The sequence below is a fragment of the Callorhinus ursinus genome, unplaced genomic scaffold, assembly GCF_003265705.2.
Source record: "Callorhinus ursinus isolate GAN/ISIS: 27379988/994484 unplaced genomic scaffold, GSC_fseal_2.0 scaffold8, whole genome shotgun sequence".
Classification (NCBI taxonomy): domain Eukaryota; kingdom Metazoa; phylum Chordata; class Mammalia; order Carnivora; family Otariidae; genus Callorhinus; species Callorhinus ursinus.
This window is the reverse complement of record NW_027397070.1, coordinates 46964568-46986766: the sequence shown is the minus strand read 5'-3', so window position 1 is coordinate 46986766 and position 22199 is coordinate 46964568. Positions and strand designations below refer to the sequence as shown.

Here is a 22199-nt window from a genome sequence, read left to right as displayed (position 1 = left end):
TCAGTCAGTTGGGTGTCTGCCTTCAGATTGGGTCCTGGTCTGGGACCAAGTGACTCCCTGCTCGGTGGGGAGTCTGCTTCTCCCTCTCCCTCTGCCCCTCCTCCCTGTTTGTTCTCTCTCTCTCTCTCTCTCTCTCTCTTGCTCTCTCTCAGTATCCCTCAAATAAATAAATAAAAATCTTTAACAAAAAAATAATAAAAAAAATAAAAACAGGAAAATGCTCTACCGTTTTTTCTGGCGGATCTTTAGGAGATTTCAGTTTATCTCTTATTTAGTATTTGAGCTTAGGATGTTGGACATCTCTTTTTGTGTTTCCTCTGAATTTTTCTGGTTCGGAAGCCCTATACTACAAATAAAGGCTGATGCACAGAGAACAATCTGGGGTTAATATCATATGCCGTCCCAGCTGCAGGGCTTCTTTCTCACCTGATCCTAAGAAAGACCATTGGTAAAGAGTAGATGTAAGTTGATCTTTAAGGACAGTGATTTCATCCTTTTAGGAATTATAAAGCCCAATTATTACTCTTCTGGTTTCACAGTGCTCTGTCCTTGAAAGAACTTGAAAATGTAAGTTAATAAAATTAATTCTGTCCTGTTGATATTTTTTGATAATGTCAAGATATGCCTGTAAGCAGTTTAGAGACATGCTAATGTCTGCTTCAGGAACTCAGTCTGCTTGTACGATGGTGCCATATTGAGCTTCTGAGGAAGTAATCATGTCCTTATATGGATTTTTCTCATCAAGTATAATCTGGTGTAAAACCAAGACTTGACTTTTTAGCCAGTTAAATGTAAAGAAGGAATGATATGAAAATTTATAAATGCCATACAGTCCATCTAAAAATTGCTTTGCTTTGCTGGTTAAAGATGGCTATCAGTTTTATTAGAACTTCTAGGGTACTCATCATCTCATCTGGGGAGAGGCACAACCTCCATTCAGGACATTTGATTTCCAAACTCATTCCTCAAGGCAGAAGATCCTTTTCAAATTTGAAAGAAATTTCCCTAGTTGTGTTACTGTTACAGAGGTCAAACAGCCATTTACAGAGTTTCAGTACTATGCACTTCAGTTAGAACTTTTGACCCCTTTATTTACTTATCATCTCCCCCGTGCCAGTTTTTTTGTTTTTTGTTTTTTTTCCATTGGTGAACTTTTACTAAGTATGTCTTCATCTGTATGAAGTCTTCAGTGGACCTAAAGCCTTTGTGATCTAGGAATCACTGTTGTGCCTCCCCAAATTACCACAGTGCCTTTACCCTTTATAATTCTTCCAAGAAATTTGATAAGATAAAAGATTTCTCCCCATAGTGGCATCATCTCATAAAAAGCTTTTTGGATATGCTGATGAACATTTTATAGTTGTTAACACTAGTTTGTGAGAAATTTATTTTAGTTGTTGAAGTATTAATAGAGTCACCTCAGAAATGAAGTTATTCTTTGATTGTGTTCTTTGTTGTTCAGCTTGTGGGAACTCCATATTACATGTCTCCAGAGCTCTGCCAAGGAGTAAAATACAATTTCAAGTCTGATATATGGGCAGTAGGCTGTGTGATTTTTGAACTGCTGACATTAAAGAGAACATTTGATGCTACAGTAAGTTGTATTATCCCCACCTTGTCCTTGCAAATGGTATAACTTGGTTGAGAAAATCAAATTCCTTTATCCCTGAGTTTCTGATTTCTTCATCAGAAATCAGCTGTAGGCAAAAAAACAAAGTATTCAGGCAGTGGCTTTGTGTAGCATATTATTAAAATGCTATATACCAAATTTATCTTTAACTTCAGTTCCCTACTAAAATAATCTTACTCAAGTGCATTGAGCATTGTACTTGAGTTTGTTGACTATAATTTTGAAATTGGCTCTAGGATCCACTATGTGATGCTGCCGTTTGGATAAGCCATTTCATTTCTTATGCTTCAGCTACATCATTTTTTTTTTTAAAGCTAAGGCAAATTATGTAGTACTCATTAAAGTGTTTTGATCTTTTTATAAAAAATTATACACTGACTCTTATATTAGAGGTTGTTATTGTAATGGACAACAAATCCTTTTAGTGTGTTTTTTTTCTTCCTAAGTAAAGCCCAGTGTAAAGCAGTGCTTCTCCAACTTTCATACACATAGGAAATCACCTGGGCACCTTGTTAAAATGCAGACTATTTTTTAGTAGGTCTGGAGTGGGTCCCAATATTCTGCATTTCTAACAAGCTTCCACATGATACTGATGCTGCTAATCCATGGACCAAACTGAGTAGCAAAAGTGGATTCACATCCAATGTCCTCTACAAACCATGTGTGAGAACTTAAGCAAATTGTTTCAGAATTTCTTTGATACTCTATTTCATTATCTATAACAAGGAAAAAATATATATCTTTCTCATAGAGATACTGTGCTAATGTATATGAAAAATGCAAATGTAAGATAATGCAAATTCATTGGCCTTTCGTGAGACCTATTTATTTTTCTAAATTCTAAAGTTTATTCTGGTATATCATCTAATTATTCTAAATAATATAGTGGAAGGAAAATGAGTATTAGAGTCAAGACAGACTTTGGTTGGAGTTATGATGCCATTTTTTACTATCTGTGTAGCTTGGGCAAGTTACTTTATATCTCTGAATTGGTAATCATAATAACCTCCTCACAGGGGGTTTGCAAGGGTTCCTACCTAGCACACTGTGGTTTCTCAATAAAGGAGTTAATGGTATTATTATTATAATATTATTGGCATTGTCATCTTATTATTTACTGCCTTATCTGTTGCAGCAGAGTATCCCCTGCATAACCATTTTTAGGGTATATAAATTGGGAGGCAGATTACTTGGCAAAGGAGGTACTTAAAGCCAGGAAGCATGGCTAATCTTGTTTCCCTTTTTGTGGGGGATTCAGTTGAAAGGTCAGATTATAATGTACTCTGAGTATTATCCTATTGGCCCCATAGTCATATCTCCTTGTTGGCCGTTTGGCTTCATTCAGTCTGATAGCAACAGTGTATCCCTAGCCATTTCTTGCTGATGCATACTAATAGTTATAAAAGAAATCAGACCTAATGCAGAACTATTGCCATTTCTTTAAAAAATAAACAGACATTTCAGAACCCCTACTAGTAGGTTATAATCTTTATATAACCAAGAATAACCATTTTGTCATAGAATCCACTCAACTTGTGTGTGAAGATTGTACAAGGAATCCGGGCCATGGAGGTTGATTCTAGCCAGTACTCTTTGGAACTGATTCAAATGGTCCACGCGTGCCTTGACCAGGTAAGTGTGACTTACGTGTTGATTTCAGTTTAGGGTTTTCCCTTCCCACCACAGTGTTGGGAGTATGGTATGCCTAGATGAACCTGCACAAAGCCACATTCACTTCCCCAGGGTAGGGTATGTTTGTGGCTGGCTGTACCCAGAAGAATAGGCACTGGCAATTCATGATAGGTATTTGTTTCAGACAACAAATCCTTGAGCTTTATTATGCTTTATTCTTACTTTATTGATTTGTGAAATCAAGGTGCTCCGTTTTTTATGATCAAGATTAATTTTCGTAGATTGATTTTACAAAATTATAATCAGATAATTTAGAAGAGTTTCTAGCATGCAGAATATATATAGTTCTGTGTATATAGTAGTGTAGCTCTAGATTGGTATTATTCAAAATATGGTTCTTGAACCATAGGTATTAGAATTGCTAGGGATGGAAGAGTTTTACAAATAAAAAAATGAAGATTCCTGAGTCCCACCCTGGACCAACTGGATTAGAATCTCTGTAGATAAAGCCCAGAAATCTTTATAACAAGCACTCTGGGAGATTCTTATGTGCCATATATATTGCAGTTTGAGAGGCAGTGCCGTAACTGAACAAGTAAGGAAGGTGCACTGTCCGTTCATGTACACGTGTTGACAACGAAATGATATGCATCAAACATGGAATGTGACATAAGAAACTGTTTTTGAAACAAAAGGATAATATACAGTGATCTTTGAGTAATTAGCATACAGCCTTTTAAGAGGAAGTAAAATGCCTCTTTAGATCCCATTTTGCCCTTTTCCTTTAAATTAAAACTAACCCAGTTTGTACTCTTTAGGATCCTGAGCAGAGACCCACAGCAGATGAACTTCTGGATCGCCCCCTTCTCAAGAAACGCAGGAGGTAAAGTACAGAGAAGTCCACTCTTTGTCTTTCTGTGGTTGGTTGATTGTTAAAGGCCTGATGAGAAGACCATGAGAGAGGGCAGTATTTCCTGACTTGGCTGCTCTGGTGCCATTTTCTACCAACATCTCTGCTTTTGCTACTGGAGAGGAGCTCCTGACTTCCACCTCCTTAGCCTGTGCTGTCTTGTTCTGAATTTATACTGATGAGAGCCTAGAGCCCTGCACTCCCCTCATCTGTGAGTTTTAATCTAGAGTTAGGGCATTAGAATGTAGTAATTAAGAGAGGAGGGCTCTGGACTCAGACATCCTTAGGTTTGTATGAGTTCTATTATTTTGTTTGTCAAGTTATTCAACATCTCTGTTCTTTTAGTTTTCTCCTCTATAAAGTCAGGTAGGGTAAGGATTAAAGGAGGGAATGCATATAAAGTGCTCAGCCCAGGGCTTGGCACAAGATGCTCAGCGATTGTCAGATAGTAGTATGGATTTAAAGTGGGCCTTTGTTTTTCAGTGCATTCGTTTAGATGGTATGTTGCAGTTGGAGGAGTCTACTTCAGAAATCAAGCTTGCATGGTTGTTGACATGTTACTTCCTGAGATTTTTTCTGTGTTAGAGGTCTCAGAGATAGGAAGGAGGTCCTTTATCCCTCACGTCCTATAGGAGGCTTCAAACCCAAACTTAAAGGAAGATGTATTCTTTGTTATTCTTTTTTTTAAGTAATCTCTACACCCATTATGGGGTTCGAACTCATGACCCTGAGATCAAGAGTGGCATTCTCCTCCGACTGAGCCAACCCCTTTATTATTCTCATCCTGTTACACTGTTTTTGTCTTACTGACCTTCTTCCTCCCCTACCAGTTCTTTGTTTCTGTATCTTCCCAATATTCAAATCTTTGCTCTGCTCTTTTTTCAAGTCTTGCCCTTAGATACATTAAGTATATACTTAATTCCCTAATCATTGTCGTTTGGCCAGTACCTTTATTTTGTTGTGTCATTTAATTGATCTTTTCTGATTCTTCTCCAGTTAAGGTCTAGCCAATGTTTTAATGCCTAGAATTACATGTAATACTCCAGAAACGGCACTGTGACCTTCCACTTATGGTCGGCACATATTCTAGCAGTATCGCCCTTTGCTACTGGTTAAGCATATTTAACTTTTTTATCTGGCTTATTTCCCAACAGTATAATCACTATTTTAACTTCTTTTCAAATATTTCCATTGATAATTTTTAATGCAATTTTTATTGAGATAATTATAATTTATACACAGTATTTCATTAGAACTTTGTACTTGATGGAAAAACAGAAGACAGAGAGCTTTCTAGATAAGGCACAGACATAGCAAACTGTGGGAAGTATTCAGGAAACACTAAGTCCTACTTCACTAGGTTGGGGGTTCTAGACCAGGGGCTCTCAATAGCGACACCTCAAGAGCTTTCAAAAACTACTGATGCCTAAGTGCCACCTCAGGAATTCAGCTGTAAGTGTTTTAGACAGAACGAGTACCCTGGGCTAGAATATGGGGAATAAGTAGGAGGAAAGAAGGCTGGAAAGATAGGCAAGAATCCTCAATGCTAGACAAAGGGATCTGTGCTTAATTCAAGCTATGGTCCAGTAGTGGGTGTTTATGAGAGGGAAGTTCATGTGGTAAGGGGCATGCCTAAGGAAGACTCATTTAGCAAACCAATCTCAGTGTTAGATCAGTATAGGACTGATAAAGTGGGTTGGCAGTGGGCTGAGTCAGACCTATTAGGCCGTGCTGCTGCAATCGGGTGGGAAGCAAAGCTGCCTAGAGCTAACATGGTGGCAGGCTGGGAGAGGAGAGGTTAATATGAAGGGCGATGTATAGGCAGAATCTATAGGACTGAAATATCGAAGAGAGGGAGACAGCTGAGTCAAAGGTAACTGAGGTTTTAAGCTTAGTCCACCGGGAGAATGGGAAGTGCCAGTTGCAGAAATAGGAGAGTCAGAAAGAAAAGCTGTATGCGAGAAAGAGAATGAGCTGAGGTTTAGAGATGGTGAGTTGGGAAGTCAGTGGGCAGCCTGGATGGAGAGATCAGCAGGTATTTAAAATGTGCAACAGAGGTTCTCTAGGTTCTCTGTTCCAGCTTGGAATGTTTCTTGGTGAAAGAAAACATATGGCCCCAAACTGCTGGCCCCGTCATATCTAATGATTTGTTCAAAGCCAGGCCCGTATAACTGTTTGAATTGTATTGAGTTACTTCTCCAAAAGTATTGTCATGTTGCAGGAGGCATATGGTTTATAGAGGATTAAATCTGTGAAATGTATTAAAGAGACACTAGTACAATGTAAGAACCTATTCTTTCACTCATGTATCTTTGCTTTTCTTTTGGTAGAGAGATGGAGGAAAAAGTCACACTGCTTAATGCACCTACAAAAAGACCAAGGTAATGCCTAGGAAACTCGTAAAAAGTGATATCTCTTAAATTACCATCAGGGGGTCTTTCTTTCTTTGGTGCATGCATTGTTTGATCCCAGTAAGTAGCCTTTGGCATCGTTTGAGAAGCCAACATAATTATCTGATATTCATAAATGTCAGATAATCATTTCTGAGAAAACAGAAGGCTATAATTTCATCCTCATGCTGAAGTGAACGTCATTACCATGATGAATGTTGAGAAGTTGAAAAGTGTAGGTGTTATGGACCAGACTGGAATCTGATCTGGCTGAGCTGTGATGAAGCCTGGAGGCAGGAATTGCAAGGCCTCTATGACAGAGGGTTGAAATAAGTTGTCAAGAAAGAACATACTTTCTCATACCATAATTGGCAGTTCTTCTCTGGGAACAGACTGGAAGCATTTTTCTTTGATACAGTTTTTTATGTTAAATGTGCCTTTGTTCTGGGGGTTGTTGACAGGTCAAGCACTGTGACTGAAGCACCCATTGCTGTGGTAACATCACGAACCAGTGAAGTCTATGTTTGGGGTGGTGGAAAATCCACTCCCCAGAAACTGGATGTCATCAAGAGTGGCTGTAGTGCCCGGCAGGTGTGTGCAGGGAATACTCACTTTGCTGTGGTCACAGTGGAGAAGGAACTGTACACCTGGGTGGTAAGTGAAAACTAAGTACCTTAGAACAGTGATATAAGCCTAATTGTTTACTGGGCCGAGGCTGTCTTAAGTATTTTGTTAGTTGAACATGTGCTGCAGGAATGGCAGCATGGGGTGATGGAATGTAAGCTCTTATGAGAGCAGGGATTTTGTCTGTTTAGTTCACTGAGTATCTTTCCCCAGTACCTGGTACATATTAGGTCATTTGTAAATGTTTTTTGAATGAATGAATGAAAGAGAGAAAGAAGGAAAGAAAGAATGAAAAGAGCCCTAGGTTTGGACTTGGGAGACTGGACTCTCATTTACTGAGTGATTTCAGAGCTGGGTGATTTCAGAAAGTCACTTAATTACTCTGTTCTATTACCGTGAATTTCAGAGCAACTAGTATCTGTGAAATAATTTTATAGACAAATGAAGCAGTGTACCACATAGGGAAATTCTAAGACCTGTACCAGTGATTGAAGATAGCTAGGCATAGCTTCAGTAGAATTTTCCTTTGTTCCCTTCTAGATTTCACCCTGTCTCTCAGCTTCTGGAACAAATTGCCTGTATTTGTTATCTCTTTTCTTATCTCCCACTCACTCCTCATTCACCTACAATGCAGCTTCCATTCCTGCCACTTGATTGAAACTACTCTTAATAAAATGACCTATAAATTATAAACATAAAACAGATACTTTGGGGCACCTGGGTGGCTCAGTCGATTAAGCGTCTTCCTTCAGCTCAGGTCATGATTGCAGGGTCCTGGGATCAAGCCCCATGTCAGGCTCCCTGTGGGGAATCTGCTTTTCCCTCTCCCTCTGCCCCGCCCAACTTGTGCACTCTCTCTCTCAAATAAATAAATAAAATCTTTAAAAAAACACAGATACTGGGTGCCTGGGTGGCTCAGTTGGTTAAAAAAACACAGATACTATGTTGTTCTTACTTTCTTGACTTCCTGGCGGCATTTGACATAGTTGATCTCTCCCTCCTTGAACCTTTGGCTTCCAATGAGAGCATCTTCTCTTGGCTTTTCTCTTCTTTGTGCCTTCTCACTTGTTTCAGGATGCTTTTCCTTTACCCAGCCTTGTGTTAGGCTCTCAGTTCTTCTCACTCTTCCTTTTCTTCCTGAGAGAGCTCATTTTTTCCAGTAGTCTCAGATAACTTCTCCACAAGGACAGGCTTTGTCTCCAGTGTGTGACAGGGTAGACGCTCAGTTATTGATAGATTGAAAGAATGAATGAAGGATTTGACCTCTGTTATAGAACATTAACTGTTACTTCCTTAAAACCCTGTCCCTTAAAGAACTAGCCCCTGGGGGGCTGCCACAGATGGAATGAAATTACCGTCCCTTAAAAAACATTTATATAAGGACTTACAGTTGAGTTCTTGAATGAAAAGAATTACTTTTCTCTATAAAACTGTTGAAACATCATTTAGACCTATTCTCAGTGCTATATAGCAGCCTCTTTGATGCAGCCACATTCTTTATAATTGTTCTGTATTTCAGGGAAACTATGACCAAAATTTGAAAAACTTCTAGTAAGGATTTCCAAGAGGCTATACTCCTGTAAAAAACAGTCAAATTAGACTACATGAAGAATTTTTTTTCACCAACACCCATAATTAAATATAAAAGTTCACCTTAGACTTGAAGGAGAAAGAATTGGGAATGTGTTCTTTTAAGTCTTGATGGATATCAATCTGGATGCTTTTTAAATCTTTACCTGTTGGCAGGGGTAGTATAAACTACCTATCATTAAAAGGTTGAATTTCCTTACTGATTTTTTTTTCATTTCTAAATTTCCAGCTGATTTTTTCCTATGGTTTTTTGATAAGAAGTTATATTGAAGATTAGCTTTTGGCATGAAAAGTTAAAACTTCACAAGACCTCTTTATTTCACAGAACATGCAAGGGGGTACTAAACTCCATGGTCAGCTGGGCCATGGAGACAAAGCCTCCTACCGACAGCCAAAGCATGTGGAAAAGTTGCAAGGCAAAGCTATCCGTCAGGTGTCATGTGGTGATGATTTCACTGTCTGTGTGACAGGTAAGCCATCAACAGAAAGCGTCCCAGTGCATTTAATGTGGGGTTTTGTACTTAATGCTGTACAATTTCAGTTGGGATTTTATAGCAAAAGACAGTATTGGAAGAACCAAAGACAGTGAATTAATAACAGCATCCCCGATTTGCTATAGTATTAGGGTGGGTGATAAGGAAAGGCACGTGGATAACAGAGAAGAGGTCGGATCAGGAGAAATACGTTGTATGTTCCAGTTGGGGGGAAAAGTAATGTTACCACCTCATCAGATAGGAAATCAGGAATCAAGAGCTAAAGTTTGGGCTCAGTTGGTTAAGCCCCTGCCTTTGGCTCAAGTCATGATCCCAGGGTTCTGGGATCGAGTCCCGCATCAGGCTCCCTGCTTGGTGCTCGCTCTCGCTCTCTCTCTCTCTCTCTCTCTCTCTCTCTCTCTCACTCTCTCTCTCTCTCTCTCTCCCTCTCTCTCTCCCTCTCCCTCTCTCCCTCTCCCTCTCCCTCTCTCCCTCCCCCTCCCTCCCTCCTCTCCCCCTCCCTCTCCCCCTGCTTGTGAACGCTCTCTCTGTCAAATAAATAAATAAAACCTTTAAAAAAAAAAAAAGCTAAAGTTTAGTTTTTTTTTAAGCTGTTTACATTTTTTTCCTCAATTTTTATTTAAATTCTAGTTAGTTACTATACAGTGCAGTGTTGGTTTCAGGAGTAGAAGTCAGTGATTCATCACTTCCATACATACCCAGTGCTAAAGTTTAGTTTTCGTCTTGCTGTTACTTACTTTTCCTTTTCCCTAGAAAATAGAGATGGCCCCAGTAAAATTTCAACATGGTACTACCACTTTTTAAAAATTGTTATAATAGTACCCGTGACCCCCAAATAAAAACAACTCTAGACTGGCACAGTCTATCCTTTGGATTTCTGTGACGTAATCATTTCATATGAGATCCCTGGCTGGGATAGTCTCATTCTATCCCTGTCCAGCTTTCTGATTGGACAAAGTCATTCTTTTGATGGGTTATGCCTTCCTTCCTTTTGCAGATGAGGGTCAGCTCTATGCCTTTGGATCTGATTATTATGGCTGCATGGGGGTAGACAAGGTTGCTGGGCCTGAAGTATTAGAACCCATGCAGCTGAACTTCTTCCTGAACAATCCAGTGGAGCAGGCCTCCTGTGGAGATAATCATGTTGTGGTTTTGACACGAAACAAAGAAGTCTATTCTTGGGGCTGTGGCGAATATGGTAGGTATAGCCTTGTCTCTGTCTGCTTATTCCCAGGAGCCAACTTGACTTCAAGCTTATATGTCTCTAAACACATCATGGTGCTAGCCTGTACTTGAGAAGTGTTGATTCAGTAAGAGAATGTTACAGAACATTTTCATTGGGAAGGAGGACCTCATTTTAATGGTTTTCTCTCTTATGTATGTCTCAGGACGACTGGGTTTGGATTCAGAAGAGGATTATTATACACCACAAAAGGTAAATTCAGAAGCAACTTCTTCCTAAAGCTTATCTAGGTCACACAGACTTCAGAAATAACACAGACTCCTCTTTCTCTGACTCCTCATGTCAGGGTGTTTATTTCTGAAATATTTTCTATCTGGGAGACTAAAAATCCAGGATTCCTGATTTAGCACTATGTGGCCTTGTCATCTGACTAAATCATAAATAGTTGAGAAAGAGGATACAGCCATTGTGGACACTTCGGAGTCACATTTTACTCAGGAATGAGAGCTGAAACCGGCATGTACCATGAAAAAGTCAGATCAGCTAAAAACAGCCCAGAAAATTCCTTGGGAAGATACTGGAAAGCAATATATTATCTCTTTACCCAATGCAGCCATTTTCCCCTCTGATTTCCACAGTTGAACACCAGATGAAATATGTGTTTGTTTGTATTTAGGGGTCATGTTGTATAAAACAATATCTAATGACTGTGAGCCCTGCAGGAGCTAGCCCTACAGGAGCTAGCACAGGAGCTAAAAGCAGCTGCAGGAGGAGCGTGGTCATCTGGCTCGCCTGCCCACCGGAAGGTTGACTGTAATCAGCTATACCATTCACTGTTAACCATGTTTGTTTATGTTTAAAAAGTTAACTTGTATTATTTGTGAGGCTGTGGCTGTAGTAGAAACACTGAGGTTTGAGTTTTCTGGTTTCACAGACTTTCATCCTGTCCCCTTACCATTCCCAGCCCTGTTTAGTTAGCTTAGAGGGATGGGAGCAATTGGAAGTCCAGGCTGCTATCTCAGTACTCTGTCACCTCACTTATAATATGACCAGACTAAGACCCTTTAGGGCTACTAAGTTCCTTCTATAGCTGTTGTGGGGCCTACCATCTCAGAGGGTAAAATCAGCGATGGGTTGAAGCTTCTCCTTTCCCAGTGTTTTCTGAAAAGTCTTTCTAAGTAGGACCTACTCTAAAACAAACTTTGACAGGGCTGTTTAGCCAACTTGGAATTGCCTTCTTTTATTTTATTATCAAACCTGAGCTCCTTGTTGAAAACCGTAGTCTTTAAGCTGCTGGAAAAATCTGAAGAGGATATAGCAGTCTTTACTGTGGGCAGTTCTCCTAAATGCAGGACATCACTTTTGAAAGAATTTAAGGGTTTTTTTCCTAATACAAGTAATGTTTGGGGATTTTTATTTTTTTCTGATTTTTTTTTTTCATGCAGGTGGATGTTCCCAAGGCCTTGATTATTGTTGCAGTTCAGTGTGGCTGTGATGGGACATTTCTGCTGACCCAGTCAGGCAAAGTGCTGGCCTGTGGACTCAATGAGTTTAACAAGCTGGGTCTGAATCAGTGCATGTCTGGAATCATCAACCATGAAGTAAGTACCCTCTTTGGTGCCCTAACCACACCGTCAGAACTTCTCTTAGGTTGGAATTTCTTTGGGAATGCTGTTGGTTAGTGACCATGGAATTTGACCTAAGAGTAAAGATCTTACAGACATTATTATGTTCAGCAAAAGAAGCCAGCCACATAAGAGTACACACTATGTGATTCCAGTTATGTGGAGTTTTTGATGGCAGAAGTCAAAGTAGTGGTTACTTCTGGGAAAAGGGGTATGGGTATTAACAGAAGGGATCCTAGGATCATGGAAATGGTCTCTAATTTGATCTGGGTGGTGGTTTTACATTTATAAGCATACAGAAAAATTTTCAAGCTATACAGTATTTTATAGTGTATTATGCCTCAATAAATAAATTGATTACAAAGAACCAAGTGATGGAATTCAGGTTCTTCCCTGTCACTGAAGTAGGTACAAGAAAATTAACATTCAAAGAAATGTTTTCATGCATCACCTCCCTGGAGAGTTTTTTTAGATTTATTGCTCCCAAATCACTGATCCTGTACAGGCTTAGTGAATGTAATTACCATTCACTTCCTTCAAGGATGTCATGAAATTCACTGCTGATACTAAGTCTTCGTTTCCTCTTTACGTTAACATGATGAGTTTTTGTCATGTTCTAAAGAATCAAATTAAGAGAGAAAAGTTTCCAAGGGCGCCTGGCTGGCTCAGTTGGTGGAGCATGCGACTCTTGATCTCAGAGTCATGAGTTTAAGCCCCACATTGGGCATTTTGCCTACTTAAAATAAAAAGAGAAACAAAAGTTTCCTGACTCAGTGAGTAAGAATTTTCAAGTGGGGTGCTTGGGTGGCTCAGTCGTTAAGCATCTGACTATTGGTTTCAGCTTAGGTCATGATCCTCAGGGTTCTGAGATAGAGCACCGAGTCGGGCTTGTCCCTCTCCCTCTGCTCCTTCTCCCACTCTGTCTGTCTGTCTCCTGTCTGTCTCTCTCATTCTCTCATAAATAAATAAAATCTTTTAAAAAAAGAATTTTTAAGCAATCTCTGAAGTAATGATTCTCAACTGGGAGAATACAAATTTGGAGCAAGTCTGGGAAGAGTGTCTCCATAGTTTGAAAAGGCATATTTAGAATTACCATTACTTGCTTTGGGTTTTTATTATAACATTGGGTTTGTTGTGAAATTTTAAACTTACATGAGAGGAATTTTTTAATGCTAATCTAAAGGGAACATGGGTTTTAACATGTTGAGAACACTGCCTTGTAGATAAAATTAAGATCACAGTAAACTGGTTGCATTATGGGCTGGAGAAGAGTCCTCAGGATTTTACTTCTTTGCCCCGCCTTTGTTAGGTATGCAGTATCTATAACCAAGACAAATGTCAATGGCTTTATCCTCATGTAGATACTTCTGCCATACAGAGTTCATGTTTTGTATCCTCTTAGATTAGGTATCTAAAACTTTTGTTGTCAGAAAGTCTGGCCTCATACACTAATTAAATTCTCCAATTACATACTGAGCTTATTTCGTCGTATTCTATTGGATGTAAAGCAAGCTGGCACCCCCTTCTTAATAACAAATTTGCTTAAAAGCCCTTTTGGTCATCATGACAACATTGTCAGCGTACTACCCCTTCATTTTTACCTCATGAGTCTTTGCTTTGTGTTTTACCTTGTTCCAGGCATACCATGAAGTTCCCTACACAACTTCCTTTACCTTGGCCAAACAACTGTCCTTTTATAAGATCCGTACAATTGCCCCAGGCAAGACTCACACAGCTGCTATTGATGGTGAGTTGATTTACAGCTTTATACACAGGCCTCAGTAGCTCATGCTTTTTATTCTCTCAAGTGTTAGCTCTTCCTTTTTCTTTTTTTCTTAAGATTTTATTTTTAAGTAATCTCCATACCCAATGTGGGGCTTGAACCCACAACCCTGAGACCAAGAGTTGCATGGTCCACTGACTGAATTAGCCAGGTGCCGCAAGTATTAGCTCTTCTTAATATATACATTCTCCTGTTTTCCCCCAGCATCCAGTATTATCTCATTAACAAATTAGGCATTCAAGTAAATGTTTTTTTGGGTAATCATTATAAATGCACAGTCACTACACCCCTTAATGAGAATGCCATGCCCATAATTCCAGACAACTACTGCTTTTAATTAGTACCACTTATGAGTTTACTAGGTTAGGTAGTACCCATTTTCCACATTTAAAATACAGTATTAGAGGGACGACTGGGTGGCTCAGTCGGTAAGCGTCTGCCTTGGGCTCAGGTCATGATCCCAGGGTCCTGGGATCAAGTCCCACATCGGGCTCCCTGCTGAGAAGGGAGCCTGCTTCTCCCTCTGCCTGCTATACCCCCTGCTTGTTCTCTCCCTCTGACAAAATCTTAAAATAAGTAAATAAAATAACAATAAAATACAGTATTAGAAAATATGATATTGGGTCACTTTCTGAGTCAAATTGGTCATAGATTTAGATACCCTAGCTGCCCTAGGTGCAAGATTGTGTGGCTAGCTTTCTATTTGTATACTCTTAACAACCAGAAGCTAGTCCGTGGAACTCTACTTTGGCTGCATTTTCCCTCTGTTCCATGCCCCATTTGTGCCTGGTTATTTGTTTTTATTCTCTCTTAGAGCGAGGCCGGCTGCTGACCTTTGGCTGCAACAAGTGTGGACAGCTGGGCGTTGGGAATTATAAGAAGCGTCTAGGAATCAACCTGTTGGGAGGACCCCTAGGTGGGAAGCAAGTGATCAGGGTTTCCTGCGGTGATGAGTTTACCATTGCTGCCACTGATGGTGAGTCTGTACACACCATTTCAGGCTTGCTGGACGATAGCTGTATTTTAATGTTTGACTGGAAAAGAGGTGGGCTGGTTATTTATATAGCTGGATCATACATTTACTTTTTATTTATGCTAAATTGGTGTCCAATTGTTATGCAGATGGAGTTTTCGTTAACTTCTCATATGTTCAACATAGTGAAATTGCTTTTACAAAAAAACATTTCTAGATAATGGCAAAGTTAATATTCTAAGTCTCTACTTTTTTTACTTTAACTTTTTTGGTTAAATGTTTTAAGAATTATTAAATATTTCCATATATACCTGGCCCTGCACCATGTTGGTTTCAATAAATGTTGGCTGGGTGGCTAGAGAGAACGACGTAATCTAACCTTGCTCCTTGTCCGGGGTCAGCCACACTGCAATGATGTCCTCAGGGACTGCTAAGGCTTAAAGGGCTGAATACTGTGTGTCTCTTGGCTTCCAGAATTGGAACTGGCATAACTAAATTTTCTTCTCTTTCCTCTCATTGCTCTTTCTTGCATCTCACAGCATCTTCTTGCTCCTTTTACCACATTTCTTCTTTACTACCACTTGAGCGAGTCTTTATTCCCTTCCCTCTCTCCTGCTTTCTTTTTTTCTTTTCTCTCTTTCCTGTATCACCTTCTGAACTTTTATTTTTTTAGGACTTTATTTATTTATTTGACAAGCAGGGGGAGTAGCAGAGGGCGAGGGAGAAGCACGCTCAATCCCAGGGCCCTGGGATCATGACCTGAGCCAAAGGCAGCTGCTTAACCAACTGAGCCACCCGGGCACCCCCCTTCTGAACTTTTCTGATTGTTGTAGCCACTTCTTTCTTGTGACTGGTGAACAACAAATCACATTTCATCTTTTGACTCATTTCAGCTCTTTCTGTTGCTCAGGGTCTAAGGTGTCTTTGTTTCCTTTTGGTCTGTGCCTGTTGCATACACATGAGGGATCCAGGGGCAGTGTCAGATAAGTGATCCGTTACCATATTTACTTAAGTGAACCACCTTTTGGGGTGGCACATTAACCTTCCCTGCGGGTCCCAAAATGAGGGATTTTAGGGAGCAAGCTGTTAAGGTCAGACTAAAATGGAGATAAATTTAATGGAGATAAATGGAAATGTGACCTACAAAGACAGAGTGAGGATGTCACTGAGGATTAAGTAAGTGCTGCAAGTCCAGTAGCACTTCCTGACAGGGCCTCGAGGAAGTGATGTTTTTTCAGTACATCTGCGTCCTTCACAAGTTAACTTCAGAATGAGGACTGTAGAATTGGACTCCATGGCTGGGTGTGTCACCTCCTAATAAATGTTTCTCTACCTCTCTGAACTGTACTCTTATCATCTTATTCACACAACCAACATAAACTGAGTACCTGCTGTACTCCAGGTCCTCTTTTAGGCTCTGGGAATGTAAAAGAGGGTCTCAGAAAGTCCCTGTCCTTAAGGAGTTTGCAGTCTAGGGTAGGGGAGACAGTCATATAAACAATCTAGTACAGGCAGATAGATCAGGTGCCACTGATAGCAGTATCTGCCCCCTCTAAACCCTGGAATGCCCAGTACTCAGTCCTTCTTTCTTGCCTTGTCTCCCTTAAGTGAGTATTACCTTAAATTCCCCCTATTCACTGATGGCTTTATATCACCACCCCTGAACTCCAGATTTGGTTATTTCATCAGCCCCTGGACTTAGAAAAGGTAGGGTGACTTTAGAGCTCAGTTTTTCCAAGTCAGTCCTCATTCATGCCTATTGTCCAGGCTTAATCTTTACTAGTACCCCTTTTCATTAAAAAGTGTTCTGATTTGCTTAAGAAGTTATAGGCATCTCAGACAAACTTACTATAGTCAAAATCAGACTTTTGATTTTCTGCCCAAATCTGTTTCTCCTACAACTTTCCTATGTCACTAAATGGCAGCTTCATTCTATACCCTACATCCCATCTATCAGCATATCCTATTGATTATCTTCATAATATGTCTGACCCACTTCCCACCATCTTCACTACTAGAACTGGTCTCCTGCTACCACCCTTGGTCCCCTGCAATTGATTCTCCTCATGGTAGGCTGATGGATCCTTTTAAATACCTAAATACTACTCCTCAGAATTTCTTTTTTTTTTATTGTATTTATTTATTAGAGAGCATGCGTGTGCAAGAGAGGTACGCATAAGTGGGGGAGGGGCAGAAGGAGAGGGAGAGGGAGAGAATCTCAAGCATGCTCCACACTAAGTGCACAGCCTGACACGGGGCATGATCTTATGATCTGAAACCAAGAGTTGGTTAACCAACTGAGCCACCCAGGTGCCCCTTCTCCTCAGAACTTCTAATGGATTCCTATCTCAGTCAGTAAAAACCAAAGTCATTACAATGGGCTGCATGGCCCTACATGACCAGGACCGCATCTATCTACTGACTTCTGACCACTGTCTTCTCCTTTATTTTGCTCCAGCTGCAGGGGCCTTCATATTCCTTGTTCCTGATACTCATGTTACCCACATAGGACCTTTGCACTTGCTGTTGTTCTCTCTGCCTGGAAAACTCGTCCCCTAGCTATCCACATCGCTCTTTCTCACTTCAAGCAGGTCTCTGCTCAAGTGTCAACAAGTATTTCCCTGACTACCCTATCTAAAATAATGATACCCCACTGTTATTCTTTATTTCCACTTTTCTTTACCATTTATCTTCCTTCATAACATTTATGACTACCAGAAGTATCAGATGGTTGATTGACCAGTCTCCTCCAACTAGAGTGTCAGTTCCACAAGGGTAGTGACTTTGTTTTGTTCACTGCTTTATTCCTACACCTCCAGCAGTGCATGTCATGAAGTAGATGCCCAGATATTTACTAATATCTGAATGAATGACCAAAAAAAGTTGTTGAATGGGTGGATGGATGGCAGTACATTGGAGAAGTGGTCGTTTTTACCACGTTGGCATCGGGAATTGTTTAGGTTTTATTTAGGGAAATAAACAGCTTTTCCTTGTTTTGTACATAGTGGAAACTCTAACTCTAGGACATAAAGATGGGGAACCCAAAGAGTAGGGGAATTAGTTTTCTATTAAACTATCTGTTTGATTTTTTTCCTAGATAATCACATTTTTGCCTGGGGCAATGGTGGTAACGGTCGCCTGGCAATGACCCCCACAGAGAGACCACATGGCTCTGATATCTGCACCTCATGGCCTCGGCCCATTTTTGGATCTTTGCATCACGTCCCGGACCTATCTTGCCGTGGTTGGCACACCATTCTCATTGTTGGTAAGGGTTTCATATGTGAGGGTTGGGGTGGATTTGACAGAGGGTAGACTCACACCTAAGATCCTGATGGTCACATTCTTAGAAACAGAAGTGTCCTGAAGTAAAGAAGCTGTTTCTGTAAGTGTCGTAATGGTGACATCATACCTAGTGGTGAGACAGAACACTGTCATTTCTTGTGCTTTATTGTTTGCCACCTTCTGACCATTTTTTAACATGATAACTTCAGGCTCTGCCTCCTTTGCTATAGAATTGTTATCTCTAGTTGTCCACTACTTAATTGGTTGTCTGTGTTCATACTTTTGTGAGAAACATTTGGGATACCTTTAAAAAGAAACTAAATCATAATTGTTTTCTGCCTAAAGATTACTCTGTTATGAACTGAATTATAAAAGCCTGTGTGAAGGGCGCCTGGGTGGCTCAGTCGTTAAGTGTCTGCCTTCAGCTCAGGTCATGATCCCAGGGTCCTGGGATCGAGCCCCACATCGGGCTCCCTGCTCAGCGGGAAGCCTGCTTCTCCCTCTCCCACTCCCTCTGCTTGTGTTCCCTCTCTCGCTGTGTCTCTCTCTATCAAATAAATAAAGTCTTTAAAAAAATAAAAAGAAAAAATAAATAAAAGCCTGTGTGAGGGTTTCCAAGTCCATTCTTCTGGATCAGTGGTTCACAACCTTAGCTGCACATTAGAATCACCCACGGAGCTTTTAGAAATCCACAGTCCTGACCAATTAAATCAGAATCTCTGCGGTGGGACCTAGGTGTTGTTACTATTTAAAGCTTCTCAGGTAATTCCAAAGAATAGTTAAAGTGGAGAATTGCTCCTCTCCATAGTGAACATAGTTAGAGTAGCTAGTGGTGCTTTAATATCTAGAAGAATAAGTAATTATAAAGTTACCTGGAGTGAGGGATCGCTGTTATCTTGTAGATTAACTCCCTATTCTAGTCTTCTCACTTTTCCTGCCTGTAGCTGTTTACAGTGCTTACCTACTGAATATTTTTCCTCAGAGAAAGTATTGAATTCTAAGACCATCCGTTCCAATAGCAGCGGCTTATCCATCAGAACTGGTAAGTAGCAATGTCTCAGGTACCAGTGGTTCTTCTGCGCTGTGGGTCTTTGGGTTGGATTCCATGTAGTCTCCCAAAAAGGGAAATAGAAAGTATCTCTGGGAAATGAGGAATACGGTGATCAAGAGAGAGGATCATATTTTGGTGGATTTCACAATAAGTTATGACTTTTATTACACTGTGGTCAGAGGGAGAGTACATCTTTGCCAACCAAGCATATGGAAGTAATTAAGTGTCTTGCCCAATATTGTAATGTGGCTTGTGTATTGTTCCTATCCTTACCACGCTAGGGGCTATGAGTTCTGTCTCCTCTTTACTTCCACCATATTCACAGGGTTATTCCAGTCTATAGAAATAGTCCTCCAAAACAGGCCCTTGGAATTAAAAGTTGGCTAAACTTTCAGTGTGGTTAGAAAAATCAGCCCAGAGCTCTCTGATAGTTTTCCTTTGGCTGCTTTTTGCATGGTTCTTTGTTATTTGGGACTATGCCAGGAAACTAAATCTGTGTTCCTTTTTGGTTTTCCATTTGCTCTAAAGTACCTTTACTCTTTGGTATCTCAGAACCTGGATTCTGATAGTTTGTAGAATCAAAGCAGATAAAGACCTAGAATAAAAGCAGTTTAATCCTCAAAAAGAAAGTTGAATGTCTGATCTGGACTTGTACTCTAGTTACACACACATACATCGGACCTTTTATTAGTTTCCTTTAGTAATCTCTTGCTCAGCCTTTATCTGTGCATGTTAATATCTATCACAAATGATAATCTTTTTGCTAAGCACAGCTGTTCTCTTACAGCTTTGTTTTGGTGGAACAGTATTTAATGGAAAAAATAAGATTAAAAGCACATATCCATTGGCTGGAAAATGGAAACTCCATAAGGGCAGGGATTTTTGTCTTTTTTTATTCATTAGTTTTATCCACATTGCCTAGAAGAGTGCCTGGCAAATGGTGAATGTTCAATATATATTTGTTGATTGAGTGTGTTCTAATCATCCAGTGGAATATTATAGAAGAGTAGAAATGAACATCTACAAATAGTTCCCTAATGTGAAATGTAAAAAGCAAGTTGCAGCAGACTCTGTGCCTTTTTATATAAAGTTAAAAAACAAGCCAAATTAATATATTGCTTAAGGATACATAAATATGGGATGCCTTTTTTTTTAAAGAAGAAATGATAAATACAGAATTAAGTCAGTAGTTACGTTTAGGTAGGAGGCCAGAGAAGGAAGGAGTTCACAAGGCAGATGCGATACAGGTAATGTTTTAGTTCAGCACTGTCCCATAAATCTTTCTGCAAGAGTGGAAATGTTTTATGTCTGTGCTGTTCAACACTTGAAAAGTAGCTACTGAGGGAACTGAACTTTTTATTTTATTTAAATTTAAATTGCCATATATGGCTAGTGACTACCATGTTGGAAAGTACAATTCTAGTTCTTCTAGTGGTAGGTTTATGTTTTTGTTTATTTTGTTAGGTAGCAAAACTTACACATATATTAAAAGTAGTCTTATGTATATTTCAAATGTATCCTAATTTTTTAAAAGCCATTTAAAACAAAAGCTTCAGAGCTTTTGTTGGCATCTGTGGTTCTGCTGCTTCAGTAGGATCAGTGTGGCAGTCCGTCTGTAAGCCACTAGAACTGGTAATCATGAACGGTCCTTTACGTTTAACTTTAGAATATACCATACAATTATTTTTTTAGCTTTGGCAAATTTACTTTCTTAAACATATATATTTTTGGCCTATACTAAAATTCAGTTTCATTTCTGACTATACATCAGCTAGTCTTCATTTTGTGACAGTTACTTGGAATGTGCAGCATGATGCGAAAGAACCAACCATGTTTTAAAAATTCTTACAAATAGTTATCAAAGAACTTAATGAATTTAATGGTTGAAGACTTCTCCAGAAAGGAAGGTAGTGGTGAGTTTGTCTGGCAGCTTTAAAAGGTGTTTGGCTCAAATGTGAAAGAGCTTTGTGTTTATATGAAACCTTGCTGAGCCTTGGTGGAGAATGCCGGAGTCTGGATGTATCAAAGTATGCGTGGTAGAGTCAGTGAGCTGTGGTTGGGGTGATTGTCCAGCAGTGCTTTAGAACATTGATAATGGGCTGTGAACATAGAGATAAGTAAGTTTGGGATGTAGAAATGAATGATGATTATGAAGATACTGATACTCAATACGTTGTGTAAAAGCTAAAAATTGAGTCCTAAATATCTGACTGACACCGTTGCTATTACTTCCTGCAACTCTAGGAAGCTCCCCAGGGGTCAGCAGGGCTGTAAGATCGTAAATCTTTCTTGCTGCATAGCAAGGCTCTCCCTTTCTGTGCTGTGTATCTGGCAGTGGTTCAGAGCTCTAGCCCAGGCGGCGGCGGTGGGGGAGAAGAGGAGGACAGTCAGCAGGAACCTGAGACTCCTGATCCGAGCGGAGGCTTCCGAGGAACAATGGAAGCAGACCGAGGAATGGAAGGTTTAGTCAGTCCCACGGAGGCCATGGGGATCAGTAGTGGGGCCAGCAGCTCCTGCCCTGGCTGGCTTCGAAAGGTAATTCCTTTGGCAGAGGTATCTTCGATAAAACATTAGGCCTTTTGCAGCAACGAGAAAGGAGCTGTCGGCATCTCTGTGTCCCATGCCCCATTCAAGTGTTCTACAGCAGGCATCGAGTCTTCTGATTTCCACCTGGAACAAAATTACCAAATCTCTAATCCTTTTTTCTTCCTGACAAGGAGACGCACAAAATGTTCTCATACCTGTAGTACTTACATGAATGTAAGTAAATTAAGAAAACCTTCCTTGAAGGCAGTTTTTGTAATGCATGTGTACAAAGATTAGAGATTTGAGCTTAGAGATTTTGTACTGTGTGGTTTGTAGTAGAATATTGGGGCAGTCAGAATGTTTTATAGTAGAGAGATGGGTTATGAGAGTTGACTTGCAGACAGTAAAAATGTTAGAGTATATTTGGATGGAAAGTTGGTTACAACGTATGAGTGGGCAGAAAAAGATAGAACACCTTAGCCTCAGGACCCCATTCTCTTAGA

General features: G+C 40.0%; 1 protein-coding gene across 1 annotated transcript in view; it reads left to right on the top strand.

Moving 5' to 3' along the window:
- NEK9 (NIMA related kinase 9) overlaps window positions 1-22199 on the top strand; it is a 36291-nt gene that overhangs the window by 7363 nt on the left and 6729 nt on the right. The window contains exons 6-19 of the mRNA XM_025869630.2: window positions 1463-1594; window positions 3152-3262; window positions 4081-4145; window positions 6503-6553; window positions 7024-7216; window positions 9102-9246; window positions 10268-10468; window positions 10659-10705; window positions 11899-12054; window positions 13717-13825; window positions 14676-14837; window positions 17932-18102; window positions 19102-19161; window positions 21506-21705. Of these exons, the coding sequence (XP_025725415.1) occupies window positions 1463-1594; window positions 3152-3262; window positions 4081-4145; window positions 6503-6553; window positions 7024-7216; window positions 9102-9246; window positions 10268-10468; window positions 10659-10705; window positions 11899-12054; window positions 13717-13825; window positions 14676-14837; window positions 17932-18102; window positions 19102-19161; window positions 21506-21705 (1803 nt within the window). The remainder of the gene's footprint in view (window positions 1-1462; window positions 1595-3151; window positions 3263-4080; window positions 4146-6502; window positions 6554-7023; window positions 7217-9101; window positions 9247-10267; window positions 10469-10658; window positions 10706-11898; window positions 12055-13716; window positions 13826-14675; window positions 14838-17931; window positions 18103-19101; window positions 19162-21505; window positions 21706-22199) is intronic.